Source organism: Herpailurus yagouaroundi, unplaced genomic scaffold (assembly GCF_014898765.1).
Source record: "Herpailurus yagouaroundi ecotype Mexico unplaced genomic scaffold, PumYag 180, whole genome shotgun sequence".
Taxonomy (NCBI): domain Eukaryota; kingdom Metazoa; phylum Chordata; class Mammalia; order Carnivora; family Felidae; genus Herpailurus; species Herpailurus yagouaroundi.
The window spans coordinates 27,767,915-27,783,731 of NW_024412411.1; the positions used below are offsets into that span (position 1 = coordinate 27,767,915).

The 15,817-nt window shown below is 33.2% G+C and overlaps 1 protein-coding gene across 3 annotated transcripts in view; it reads left to right on the forward strand.

The window, feature by feature from the left end:
• CNTN5 (contactin 5) overlaps positions 1-15,817 on the forward strand; it is a 1,407,026-nt gene that overhangs the window by 992,049 nt on the left and 399,160 nt on the right. For all 3 annotated transcript variants that reach the window (XM_040489700.1, XM_040489698.1, XM_040489699.1), the window contains one exon: positions 5,424-5,627. In XM_040489700.1, coding sequence (XP_040345634.1) covers positions 5,424-5,627 — 204 coding nt within the window. The remainder of the gene's footprint in view (positions 1-5,423; positions 5,628-15,817) is intronic.

Consider the following 15,817-nt stretch of genomic DNA (forward strand, 5'->3'; position numbering starts at 1 on the left):
AATAGTGTTAATCCTGAGGAGATCCGGGAAGCCTCATAAGATTATTTGTGTTATGGAAATAGACCTTAGAGTCTAGGAGCTCGAAGATAAATGCTTATGTTGAGACAAAACACAAGTATTTGGGTCTGCCTGAAAGGGGATGTTAGAATAGCAATGTCTCCACCAAGCCAGGCCTGTAATTGGCTTTGCCCTCAGTGAACTAGAATGCCTCTCACTGACTTAGGAAGAAAGACAAAAGTCTCCCATGAGAACCCGAACTTTTAAGCTTTCACAACACATGTGCTTGTAGGCCAATGTATACTACCACATAGTATCAAAAATGAACTAGTGAAAATTAACATAAATTTGATCTCAAGAAAGTATATCCAAAATGTGGCCCTTGGATGAATCTAATAAAGAAGCATCCTTAAGAAAGACTCTCATAAACTAGGGTGCAGAGGATATCTCAAAAGGTAGTCTTGTTTGTTAAAATAGTACTCACTAAAGAATTATATGAAGAACTTCTAAAGCATTCTTAATTGTCTTAAACATGCTATTAAAGAGAACCTTTTTACAAATGGGAAAACACAATTGACCAACTAGTCTCAATATGCTTCTTAAATGAACAACAGTATTAAAATCTTAATACTTAACAAATCAACTTTTATTAATTTCTTAAAGGCCAAACACAATTTACATGAAACAAAGTGGTGTGTGAAACTAGACTATGACACCAAAGCCAATTCTTTTACTATCTTACTGAATTTTACAACCCTCAGGCCCTGATATGTTAATAAAAATATAATTAATGCTTGTTTTTTATGATAACAAAGAAAAATTTGAAAAGGATATTTTAAAAATGCTAATAGAAAATGAAAATCCTTATAGGAGGAAGTAAGTAGTCATCTTAAAAGATTTAACCTAGTTCAATATTTCCACTTTTGGCACAGTGAGGAAATTCAATCTAAATTCAGGTTGTCACCTTTTCTATTGTATACCATTTCTACTTTTTATCCTTCTTGGCATTGTGAAATGCTTTGTTATGCAAAACTGTAAAATTACTTTAAGAACTAAATAAACATTTTTAATACCCAAGTACTCATTTACTTGTAAAATTTGAGAAAATGTCAGTTTTATATACTTTTTTCCTATTGTGAAAATATTTTACAAAATATTGACTCAATAACACTATAAGAAATAGTATTTCAATGAATGGTAGTCTTTAATTGTTCACTGCTTTCTCTTTCCCCAAATTTCAAGTAACACAAGCCAAAAGTTGAGATAACTCCAGTAAAATATAATTTAAAATAGATTGAAAAAATATCAAAATGTATGTGAGTGATATGTGAACAACAAATGAAATTCTTACTATAACAATTAGAAGAACTCATATTGTTAAATGTGAGAAGTCCTTGAATTTAGAATCCAGTTGAGTAATGCAAGAATAGAATGAAATACTCTAATTATACTCTGGGTTTTCTTTGAGTAAAGTCACATGGATGCCATTAATAAATTCTTAAAAAAATATCAAGTGGACTAAAGACAGTCAAATGGGTAACTGCAACTCTAAAAAACAGTTTGTGTTGTAAAACATTTGATAAAATATTTTAAAGTTTTTATATTGTATATGTGTACTGTAATTATAAGTTAATGTGATATAACATTTCAGAATTTTTAAGCATCTTTTACAACTGTATTATATGACTTAGAAATAATAAATATTTGCTAAATCTTAGAATTAACATTCAATCATAATTGAAGTTTTTCTGTGAAAAACAGACTAATATTTAAACTAAAATAAATTAAAATAAACTAAAATAAATTAAAAATATTTAATTCTTTCAGTGTTATTTTAGATCCTCTTTGATCTTTTCCTTATATTTAAGTGAAATACATTAAAAAAATCTCCTAACCTAATAATGGGGGGAGAGGATATCAGAAATGTTAATTTTCACATATTATAAATACTTATTGCTTGGTAAGTGGTTGGTTAAATTATATTATTTGCAAATTTGTGAAACAGACAACATTATTCTCATTTTAGATGACAAAACTGAATCTCAAAGAGTTAGCTGAATATTTGCTTAATTTAAACAAATTATAAATAGCTGAGTCAGGACTTGGCTACACTGCCTCTGAAAGTCCTAATAAATTTAACTAAGTAAAGAAAACACATGGGGGAAGGGGAAAATTTGACGACAGAAGAAATACCATTTTTAATGTTTATTAACTGATTGTATAGAATACCTCTGCCTAAGATGATGCCTATGAAAATGTTTCTTATCCCTCTCAAAAGTTAGTCTATGATGACACCACCTTTCTTAAACACATATTCATGAAAATTAATGACTTACTTTACTGTAAATATTGTATTGGTTCCATTAAGATAAAAATTAAATAATAGTAATAAATTAGGAGAGTAATAAAAGTTAATCATCAACATATAAAGTTTCAAAATTAGTTACACTGACTCTCAATATGAATGGATAATCTTCAAGTCTCTGCTTGAGTATCCAGAAAGGCTGAATAAATGCCAGGTTCCCCATTGGAAACTATATAAGGCCAGACTGATGAATTTATTTTTAACTACTCATGGTAGGTAGGTAGGAGAAAGGGGGCCTTGGAATCTGCTCTTTCAATCATAACATAGATAGTTCAAATGCTTATCGAGATTTGAATGCTATTGAAGTTGCTATTCAGTGATACCCCAAAGCCAATCTTTAGTAAAATTTTTCTTTATTGGGCTTTTTTCCTTATTTGACATTATTTAATCTTGTGGAATTGGTTAAGCCATTGGCACCTATAACACTGCATGTTTTTCCCTTTGAGTCTTTCCAACAGTTTCTGCCTTTTACCCTTTGAACACTTTTGTACCATTATTTAGTTAATTCATTTTTTTAAGTTTGTTTATTTTGAGAGAGAAATAGAGAGAATATGAGCAGGGGAAGGGCAGAGAGAGAGAGAGAGAGAGGGAGAGAGAGAATCCCAAGCAGGCTCCTCACTATCAGAGCAGAGCCCGATGTGGGGCTCAAACTCACAAACCATGAGATCATGACCTGAGCCGAAATCAAGTCAGATGCTCAACTGACTGAGCCACTCAGGTGCCCCTTACATTTATTTAGATGTTTGTGCTTCCCAGAGTATCTTCTCACCATATCTACTCTTCCTTATTAATCTCATCCCTTCTTGGATTCAATAATACCAATATACTGACAACTCCCAAATTTAACCTTCACCTCAGATTTCCTTTCCTGTGTTTCAAACACCTATTTGCCAACTGCTAGAACTCCTTGACCGGATTTTCCTCACAGACTTCCAATTCAAAATGTCCTGAAAATGAACCAATTATCTTTCTCCTCAAACTAGTTTGACTTAATGTATTTCCATTGAATTTCTTATACTATACTCTTCCCAATCACTCAAGTGAAACGTGAGAGTATTCCTGAACTATTTTTCTCTCTCTTTGCCTTCCCTCTGCTATATTTCTTGGATCAACATCTTTCTTCTCATTGTTATGATCATGGTTCTGATTCAGATTTCTTCAGCCTTCACTTTCAGTATGCAACATTGTCCTATTGTTCTCTACTGCAAACTTCCTTTTAATTAAATCCAACTTTTGCAGAATCACCAGAATAACCTACTAATATATGTATCTATGTCAATCCTTTCTTTAAAAACATCCAGTGGTACCACATTACATGTAAGATTGAGCACAAGTTTCTTAATATAACAGCCACACACCATGTTAATCTGTGTTTAGTAATTTGGATTTACCACTAATCTCCCCAACCTTTCCTCTTACCACTCCCTTCCTCAAAATTATAAGTCTAATAACACAAAACTGTTTGTGGTGGTCCATTCATACTATCCAATTCCTTGTGTGAATGAATTTTCTCATTTGTCTTCTCTGACTGGAATACATTCAACACACCATACACTCTTCACCTGGCCAAGTCAAACTAACCTTTTAATACTCCAAATTTATAACACAAACACAAATTCCTCTCTTGGTCTCTTTATTCAAATGTATGACTGCCTTATCAATCCTCTAATTTGATACCAGATATTATGTCAAATTCAATCTGCCAAAACTAAACTCCTGGTTTTATTCCACCCACATCTCTAAAGAACTGCCCATTTAGTAAAAGTCTGCCCATTTTAGTAATAGCAAATACATTCTTCTAGTTGCTCAGTGACTCAGGCCCAAAACTTAAATCATTGGTCCCTCTTCGTCTCACATTCCATAATGAATCCATCAGCAATTCCTGCCAGCTCTACTACCAAATTTTTACAAGAAACAATAGCATCACTACCACTACCATTCTAGTGCAAATCATTTATATCTTTCATGGCTATGTTTAAAATAGCCTCTTAAGCTAGTGGACATTATTCCTCCTGCTTCCCCTCCTCCTGGTTCCTGCTTTGTCCTCACACTGTGTCTTCTCTATCCAATTGTAAGTGAAAGACTTTAAATATAATTTCACATGTCCTTCTCACCCTTATAACTCTCTCTTTTAATATACTTTAGTTTTCTTCACAGCACTTATCACCACTTAATGTTTATTTGTTTGTGTATTCTTGGTTTCTTCCCACTATAATGAAAACTCCAGACTGAGAACACAAACTTCTTTCCTTCTTAGAACAATATCTGGGGGCATTTGGATAGCTCAGTTGGTTGAGCGTTTGACTATTGATTTCAGCTCAGTCATGATCCTAGGGTCATGGGATCAAGCCCGACGTCAGGCTCCACACTGAGCATGAAACCTGCTTAAGATTCTCTCTCTTTCTCTCTCTATGTCTCTGTCTCTCTCTCTCTCTCTCTCTCCCTCTGTCCCTTTCCCCTGTTCATGCTCTCTCCCTCTCACAAACAAACAAATAAACAAACAAACACAACAATACCTGGTTTCTATTGTGACCACAAGCCAGTATTTGTTAAATAAGTGAGTAAATATTGTAGCTTAGTGTCTCTTATCTCCGGAAGTTTTTACTGACCAATATGATTGCTTAAGTATCCTGTTCCCATGCCTTCTTTAAAACAGAGTAAATATCTCTATTTCTTTATTCCATATTGATTGATAGGTTTGCATAAATCTCCCATTAGTTTGATCTTTTAGAATGGGGAACTGTCTTTCTCATCTTTTTTAATTTCAATGCTATCACAGTGCCAATTATCTAATATGAATTCAGTACACACTGGAATTGAATGGATGAATGAATCGATGAATGAATATAGGCTAAGCATCCTTAAGAAATATTTTTGATCTTCTTATAATCATTAAGAATAACAGTCTTTTAGCATAAAATGCTAAATTATATAGATATGTAGATCCAATGTGTATGGCCTTGCAATATACCTAACACTTAGTAAAGGATTTGTTGTTTGAGTTTTAACTGCTATTAAAATAATCTGTGTCTTTCAACAATTGAATTTTGTGTATTTGCAGAGATCATCTATAGCTGGGTATTTAATGAGTTCCCTTCCTTTGTGGCGGAAGACAGCCGGCGGTTCATTTCCCAGGAGACAGGCAACCTCTATATATCTAAAGTCCAAACATCAGATGTTGGCAGCTATATTTGTCTGGTGAAAAACACAGTGACAAATGCTCGAGTACTTAGTCCTCCAACACCACTCACTCTACGTAATGATGGTAAGTTGCATAGCCTGGATTAAAATGGTTCAGCCACCTCAAATGTGAAAAATAAAGATGTATTATGTTTTTCTAAATATTTAAGCCTAATGCAAAAATCTTTTAATTACCAAATTTAGAAACTCTACAGTTTTAGTCTGTGATTATGCATACCTTAGGATCAAAATTTTGGCATAGGAAAGTGATGATCTTTGGATGAGAGATATTAACCATAATGCTATCCTAATGACAAAAAAAAGGGAGCATCTGAAAAGATAAACTGTAATAAAGACTAGTTATTTTCTTTGCTCTTTAATGCCTCTATATAACATATGTGTATGAATTGCAAACATTTTGTAGGTTCATTTTTCATTACTTTTTTATTGTAGCTACCTTCAAATTGAATGTTCAGCTTTTAATACTTCATGGAATAGTTATAATTGTTATTATTACTTTCCCAATAATGGAAGCAGGTGGAACTTTAACTTTTAAGTGCAATTCAGGCAAAATTATGATTTTCTAATTATAGGTATTGCCATCTATCTAAAGTATCGTCAAATTTAAATGCCTCATTTGTAGTTATAGACATTTACAGTTAAGCATTGCATTAAAGAAGTCAAATACTATATTACAGTTGATATATGATATGTGGCTTGCTCTGTCATGCAATAAAAAATCCATGAAGGCATTATTAAGAAGTGAGCTTGAGAATCCTGATTGATTGCCAAGCTTAAAAAATCTATTTCAACATTACTTTTTTATATGCTTAGTTTTAGAATATATGCCAGTGCAGTGTATGTCCAGAGTTTCATCACAAGATTTTTGCTTACTGCTTAGTTTCTCATTTTATATATTTAGACTTCATTATATGTATGTATATATGTGTATATATATATATATGTGTGTGTGTGTGTGTGTGTGTGTATCTTACTGCTTAGTTTCTCATTTTATATATTTAGACTTCACTATATGTATGTATATAATATACATATAATACATAATATAATAATATATAATTATTATATATTATATATAATATAACATATGTGTGTGTGACACACACACACATCTTATTTGGTAGAGAGAACAAATACAATATCCGGCCTAGAGATGAAGAAGCCAATATTAGATACATAAAGGGACTTGCCAAATTCACACAGCTAGATAATGGCATGGAGAAATAGCTTGGAAAAAAGAAGAGAAATTGGGAAACCAATTCAGACTATTGAAATTCACCAGCTGAGAGGTGACAAGGGACAGAATGAAAACAGTGGTAATATCATTGAAGAGAAGAAAATATGCAGGATGTTAAAGAGGGAAAATTACTAAGATTTAATAATTAATTAAATGCCAAGTTCTAGAGTAGGAGGAAATTTAGGCACAGTTCATTGAATGTGTGATGATTCACTTCATAAGAAGAAATAACACAGATGAAGGAATAGATCGCGGTGTTGATAAATGTGAGTAATTCAGGTTTTAATATGAAGAGTTGAAATCTTGGGAAATCCATGTGGAAATATGCAGTAGGAATTTAGATATATATGTCCAATACACATAAAAGAAGGCTAGAAAAATATTTAAAAGTCATCATTGTGCATTCCCTCACTACAGTTAAAGCCATGTTTGTGAATATAGTATGTCAACTTCAAGATTACATGAGAATGTCTAGGGGGTGAAAAGCAAAAAGGAAATAGATATGATTTTTAAAAGTATTTAGTTAAAAGTTTAGAATTGAGGTGATTCTCTATATTTCCATAAAATTTCTGAGCATTTTCTCCTTAATTACTTAAGAATTTAAAACATCTTTGCCTGAAAATTGTAAAAATTTGCTGCCTAGTCAATAACTAGTTCCATTAACACTATCCATTTATGTAATAGTAATGTACACTTTGATAGTGGCTGAGATTGACAGTGGCTGTCTTATTTTCACGTAATTGTCCTAAACATTACACCAACCTTATGAGCAAGAGTAGTACATGTACAAATCCAGTTTCACTAGTACTTAAATGTTCAGTACCAAGGGGCGCCTTTGTGTCTCAGTTGTTTAAGCATCTGACTTTGGCTCAGGTCATGAGCTCACAGCTCTTGAGTTTGAGCCCCATGACCGGCTCTGTGGTGACAGCTTGGCTCCTGGAGCCTGCTTGGGATTCTGTGTCTCCCTCCCTCCCTGAACCTCCCCTGCTCACACGCTGTCTCTGTCTCTCTCTCAAAAATAAATAAACATTTTTAAATAAATAAATACATAAATAAATAAGCTCAATACCCATGTTCAACAGTCACTTGTTTGTCTTTTATTATTTCATGGCCCAGATGTATCACTTAACTTTACTTTCTACCTTCCATGGTCAAACATTTCAAAAATAATTAAAATAATTTTTTGTTGTTATTCAAACTCCCTTGCCCCTTTGTCTTCTATTGTGATTGTGTTGCAAAATCCCAACTCCTAATGAATTCAGCTATGCCCTTAATCTGTGACTGCTTTGAGAATCTGAGAGCTGCTAGAGAATTTCACCCACCGTTGATTCATGATCACCAACTTCAAATGGGCCTTCAGCACTTCCTCTCAATCCTACTAAGACTGCCCGACAAAGAACACTTCACTTCAAATTTATCTTCCTACTAATAAAATGAAATCTAACTACATCTCTATCCACACTGTATCTCCTCCATCCTATTTCAATAGAATTACTATATTGTCCCTTTTCCTATAAGCACCAGTCCCTCCATTCATAAACTGTTTCCTTTGGCCTTTACAGAACATTACACTGTTTTTTTAATATATATAACCAATACTGTGTCTACTAAAATTATATATATATATATATATACACAATACAAATATATATATACATATATATGTATACAAATTTGTGTACAAATATGTATACAAATATATATACATATGCAAATATGTATATGTGTATATATATATATATATATCATAGTATCTGAATTTACTGATGCAGTTGACATTGTTGACTACTTTTTATTCTTTTATGAGTATCTGTATTTTAAAAAATCATTATTTGAGCAGCACCATAAAAAAGTTATTAAAGCAAATAAAAATAAATAAAACAAACTGTTATATTAAGGTTCATATTTAAGTTAAAAAGAAACAGGTGGAAAACATTTCCTGAAGTTAAGTTATATTATTTGATGACAGAGTTATTTAAGATTTTACAAGAGAAGTTAGAAGATTAACATTTCTTCTTTCTGTAAATTATCTATAGTTATTTTTCCTTGGTAGTTATTTGCCTACTGTTTATTTTTTTAATAAAAAATATCAAATGAATGTAATGGTTTATAAGTGCAGATGCAGAAAAAAAATACATCTCCCTCCCATCAAGCCCCACTTCCTAGAGCCAACTTTTTTTAATTCTTTTTTCTTTCATGAGGCTCTCCTATAATGCTAGAAAATATGTTTCTTATTTAATCAAGTTTAGACAATAATTGTTGACTCCTTCATACATATGAGTATATATACTTCTATCCTCCTCTTGTATGAGAAGAAATCCACATCATCAATAAGAATGATGAAGGAGAGGAATATTTGATTAACAAAGGAGACATTGTGATATATTTCTGAAGAATAAGGGAGGATGTGAATTAAAAGACTTAACAGATGGATAAAACTAAAACCTAGAATAAATTTGAAAGGATTTAAAGAAGGGGCTGAGGACCATGTGCCTAGTGGAAACTTAAAAAGTTTTGAAATCAGTTGAGGAGGGGGGCATAGGACTGGACAAAGTGGGGTTGAAGGTATGTATGTTGAACAACGGTGTCAGTGAAATATCAGAATCCTACTCTTTCCCTGTACCTACATGCAAAAAGGGCAAAGGACATATCTCTTAACAATATAAACGAATTTTTCATGGAAGACTGAAGTACTTAATGTTATGGTGACACACAATATGAGACCTTCTCATTCTGGCATTTGGGTGTGTGCAGCCTGAAAACCAGTTTCTTTTCCTCACATCAAAGCAGAGCTGTCTATCAACACACCTCACCTGATCATGCCTCACCCCTACTTCAGAAGGGAACCAATTCTACAGTCAATCCATACTAACTTCTAAGCTTCCCAGACTTAACATTTATATGCAACCTAAGTTAACAACTTCTATTAAAAAATAGTGAGCTAACTGAACGGCCATAGAATTCATACCAGGATAATGTGTGAAAAACAGGAAACTTTTAACATTATTCCAAGAAGGGCATAGATTAGACTGGAATCGTTTTTAATTCAAAACTTTCATATCACTATTTGATATCTCTTCAAAAAGAAAATAATTGAAAAGTATATTCATAATAAAGACATATCCCTGAGTGTTTTCCCAAGTAGGTGGCATATATTCAACAGTTAGTCTGAAAATAAAAATAGAATCCAATTGTGGATGAATCCATTTATTGCAGCATGGTCAGCTGTAATTCCTGCTGGGTTTTACAAACCTCTCAATGCAGAGACAGGCATTGTAATGGATATATCTGCAAACTTGGCAAACACCTCTGCAGGGGTTTGAATATAAAAATTAAGTTTAATCTGCTGTAACTGTACAGTTAGCTATGAAAATTATTTCAAGAATACTGTGTTTTTAGACTTCTTTGAAAAAAAGTAGACCTTTCTAAAAATAATAGAAATTATATATATATATATATATATATATATATATATAGGCACATTATTTCCTTTCAAGTACAAGTAAAATTTTACTTTATAAAATGTACTGTAGAATTTATTGCCTTAGCTTGGGTTTTCCTAAAGCACACCTTGAAACAAAATTTGCTTGTAAGTAGTAGTTAATTGTAATTTATCCCAGAGAGCAGAAGTGAGGGATGGAGCATAGTTGAGGAGTGAAACAGTGTAAAGGAGGTTGCATTATAGACATGACCACTTTTAAAGACAGCTGGAGTGTGATCTTGCATGAACAGAACCTTATGAAATGCGCTCAGAACAGTCTCCTTTGTGGAGGTATCAGTGACCGTCCACCTCCCAGTCCCTAAGGGTGGCACTACAGGCAGTTAATTCTGCACTTGCAGGTTGCCCTTAAGTTGCAAGTGTGTAAAACTTGTTCCTGCACAGAGCTGTTTGCAGTGGCAGTTCAGGAAGTAAAAAATCTGGCCAAGATTATTTGAACTGGCATACACATAGAAATGTATGTATCTAAAACATAGATGATGAAGCTTTAGAAGCTCTGAAGTGCATGAGTAACATTATCAGATTTCCTTGGCTGACACTGTATGAAATCACCCTCACACATTGACAAATGTGTATCCTATGCCTACTATGTGTTAGATAATTTGTGAGATACTAAGGCTATAATGGAGGGCAAAACAAATACAATAACCATCTTGTATAGTTATGAGAGAGGATGATATTACCCTAAATGCTGAATGTAACTTGTATCCTAGGATTTGCCTGTTCTCATTGAGTGCCCCATGAGGCCAATCTCACATATCACTTCATTAAAATCAAAACAAACATCTAGTTTCAAAAGCATTTATGAGTAGTATCAATTTTTACTAATGGTTTATAGGGTAATTAATGGTTCTGGCATTCCATATAACACAAATTTATTGAACACTCCTCTATAACCACATTTATCTTTTGCCAAGTTTTCGTTCCTACAGCTGCCACATCTCTCCCTCAAAACTCTCCTGCCTCTTTCCCACAGCACTCTTCCCTCTAGTCTCCCTTCAGAGTCTTACTATCTCTGTCTTAATTATGGCAATTTCATACTTTTATTTCTTCTCTCATCTGTGTTCCCAGCCCAATTTTGAAGATAGTTTTAGCTAACTTTATTTTTATGTAATCAATATTACATTTAATTGCTACATGTAAGGCACTGTTCTAAAAACTTTATAAGGCTTAAAGTGAAAAGATAGAATATATATATATATATATATATATATGTGTGTGTGTGTGTGTGTGTGTGTATATATATATATATATATATATATATATATAATATTAACCAAATAGTAACCAAAAAAAATTGAACTTGTTCAACTATATCATACAAGATATTAAATGTATTTCTAGGGATAGAGAGAATCACCACTTTCTGATAATAGGTTTAATTCTTCAAGAAGATATAACAAAGCAACTCCCCACAGTCCACTATGTACAGGACCAGGCTACTCATTCCTCTTCCAGTCCAGATAGGATCTTCTCCTATTCTCTTCTTTTATACCCATCTTTCCTAAGGCAACATTCCTCCAGTCCCTTTCCTCAGGGCTATAATGGCTCCATAGTGGTACAGAGAGGATAATTTATAAGGAGAAATAGAAAGAATGAAAGAAAGAAAGAAAGAAAGAAAGAAAGAAAGAAAGAAAGAAGAGAGGGAGGGAAGGAGGGAGGGAGGAAATAAGGAAAGAGGGAAAGAAAGAATAAACCAACTGGTCCCTAGTCCTTTTCCCATTCTTGGAGTTGGAAAGTACAATAGAAACAAGAATATTTGAAGAACTAACTTGAGAAAAAGAGTGGGAATAGATTTAGAATGAATGCAGAAAGATTGGCTTTTGTTAGAGATTTCATCAGTTGTTACAGTGAAAAGAAAAGTAAAAGGATTGTAGATGCAGATAACCTACTATTTGGTGGCGGGAAATCTGATGGCATTTTTTTTTTATTAAAGTATAATTAGCATACAGTGTTATATTAGTTTCAGAGTATAATGTAATGATTCAAAATTTCTATAAATTTCTGTGCTCATCAAAATAAGTGTACTCAATCTTTACCTATTTTACCCATTCCTTCACACATTATTTTTTTTAATGAGTTACAGGCAAAGTCATAAGCTGAGAATTTATGTGTGGATAACAGGTTTATTTTAAGACAAGAATTGTGCCAACAAGGAAATTATACATAGCTTCATTAATTTATTACTAAATAATACAGATCCCATGAGCAATGTAAAGATATAAAAAATGGCATGCCCTTGAAGATTGCGGTAGGTGGAATAATAACCTCCCAGTTCTAATTCCTAGATACTTTAAATGTTATTTTGTATGGTAAAGGGACTTTGCAGATGTGACTAAATTAAGGATCTTGATATGGAGACATTAATTTTGATTAACCTTGATTATTCTGGATGATTAGTATCAGCCCTAAATGTAGTCACCTGGTGCCCTCATAAGAGGAAGGCAGAGAGATTTATTTGAATACAGAAGAGGAAAAGGCAATGTGATGATTGAAGCAAAGTTTAGAGTGATGTGCTTTGAAGATGGAGGAAAGGCCAGGAACTAAGGAATGCAAGGAATGTAGTGCTAGAAGCTGGAAATGAGAAGGAAATGGATTCTCTAGAGCCTCCAGAGGGAAGGTAGCCCTGCCTTCTACAGAGACTTGATTTAAGTCAAATGACACTTTAATCTTCAGGTTTTAAAGTTCTGACCTCCAGAATTTAAGAGAATAAATGTGTATTGGTCTAAACTACCAAGGTCATGGTATTTTGTTACAATGACCATCAAAAACTAATGCAAAGACCAAACAGAAATCTGGATAAAAATATTATTACTTGTTTTGTGCAATATTTGTGATTATTGAAGCAGTGTGTTAGAGCTGGCTTATTCCTGTTTGCAAAAGTTTGTTGTGTTCATCTCTTCACTTCTTGGTAGTTTGAACTTTTTGTTCAGATTTTCAATTTACAGACAGTTCCTATGGAACTTGAAAGCTTTGTACAACAACACTCCTACCCAAATATATTTATCTACATAAAGGAAGCTGAATTCTGCAGGAATATAGAAATTTATTTGGTTTTTATTAATCTTTTATTTATTTTTCTGTGTCTCTCTGGAAAGCTTATCATCTTGATATGAAACAAATGAAACAAAGACATCAAGAAATCACTGGGTAATTTACAACAATGTGGATGGAGTTACAGTGTATTATGTTAAGTAAAACAAGACAGTCAGCAAATGACAAATACTATATGATTTCACCCATATGTGGAATTTAAGAAACAAAACAGATGAACATAGATAGGGGAAGGGGAAAAAAGTAGAAAGAGGCAAACCATAAGAGTGTCTTAATTATAAAGATCAAACTGAGGGTTGATGAATGGGAAGTGGGTGATGGATAGGCTAAATGGGTAATGATATTAACGAGGGTGCTTGCTGTGATGAGCACTGGGTGTTATATGTAAGTGATGAATCACTAAATTCTACCTTTGAAAACAATATTACATTATATATTAACTAGAATTTAATTAAAAACCTGAAATAATAAAACATAAATCAATGCATAAATACATAAATAAATGCATAAATACATGAATAAATAAATATCTCAGGACAAAAAAAGAGAAATTATTGGATGATTTCTGAATAAAATGAATATTCGGTTTCCTTAGATGTCCTTGATAATCAGTCATTCCATACAATTCAATTTCTCCTCAAACAGACTTATAAAAACAATTTGAAATTTTATCTAAAGATAATAATTTTTTAAAATTTATTTATTTAAATTGAAGTGAGTTTACATACAGTGTAGTAATGGTTTCAGGAGTAGAACCAAGTGATTAATAAATTATATACATCACCCAGTTCTCATCCCAACAAGTCCCTCCTCAATGCCTGTCACCCATTTATCTCATCCACCCACCCACCTCTCCTCCAGCAACACTCAGGTTCTCTGTATTTAAGAGTCTCTAATGGTTTACCTCCCTCCATGTTTTTATCTTATTTTTCCTTCCCTTCCCCTATGTTATGTTCGTGTTCTTAAATTCCACAAAGGAGTGAAATCATATGATATTTGTCTTTCTTTGACTGACTTGTGTTGCTTAGAATAATACTTTCTAGTTCCATCCATGTTGTTGCAAATGGCAAGATTATATATATATATATATATATATATATATATATATATATATATAAATTCATTTTTATTCATTCAGCAGTCGACAGACATCTGGGCTCTTTCCATACTTTGGCTATTGTTGATAGTGCTGCTATAAACATGGGGGTGCATATGTCCCTTCAAAATAGCACACCTGTATCCCTTGAATAAATGCCTGGTAGGACAACTGCTGGGTCATAGGGCAGTTCTAGTTTTAGTTTTTTTAGAAACCTCCATACTGTTTTCCAGAGTGTCTGCACCAGCTTGCATTCCCACCAACAATGCAAAAGAGATCCTTTTTCTCCGCATCCTCGCCAACATCTGTTGTTGCCTGAGTTGTTAATTTTAGCCATTCTGACAGGTGTAAGGTGGTATCTCATTGTGGTTTTGCTTGTATTTCCCTGATGATGAGTAATGTGGAGCATTTTTTCATGTGTCGGTTGGCCATCTGGATGTCTTCTATGGAGAAGTGTCTATTCATGTCTTTTGCCCATTTCTTCACTGGATTATTTGTTTTTTGGGTGTTGAGTTTGATAAGTTCTTTATAGATTTTGGATACTAACTCTTTATCTGATATGTCATTTGCAAATATCTTCTCCCATTCCATCAGTTGCCTTTAATTTTTTTTTGCTGTGCAGAAGAATTTTATCTTGCTGGGGTCCCAATAGTACATTTTTGCTTTTGTTTCTCTTGCCTCTGAAGATCTATCTAGGAAGAAGTTGCTGTGGCTGAGGTCAAAGAGGTTGCTTCCTGGTTTTCTCCTCTAGGATTTTAATGGTTTCCTGTCTCAGTTTAGGTCTTTCATCCATTTTGAATTGATTTTTGTGTATGATGTAAGAAAGTGGTCAGGGTTCATTCTTCTGTATGGTGTTGTCCAATGTTCCCAACACCATTTGCTGAAGAGACTGTCTTTTTTCCATTGGATACTCTCCTTCTTTGTCAAAGATTAGTTGGCCATATATATGTGAGTCCATTTCTGAGTAGTCTATTCTGTTCCATTGATCTATGTGTCTGTTTTTGTGCCAGTACCATACCGTTTTGATGACTACATCTTTGTAACATAATTTGAAGTCTGAATTTATGATGCCTCCAGCTTTGCTTTCCTTTTTCAAGACTGCTTTGGCTATTTGTGGTCTTTTCTAGTTCCATACAAATTTTAGGATTTTTTTGTTCTAGCTCTGTGAAGAATGCTTGTGCTATTTTGAAAGGGATTGCTTGAATGTGTAGATTGCTTTGGGTACTATAGCCATTTTAACAATATTTGTTCTTTCAATCCATGAGCATGGAATATTTTTTTTTTCATGTCTTTGCGTCTTCTTTAATTTCTTTCATAAGCTTTCTATATTGTTCAGCATGCAGATCTTTTACCTCTTTGGTTAGGTTT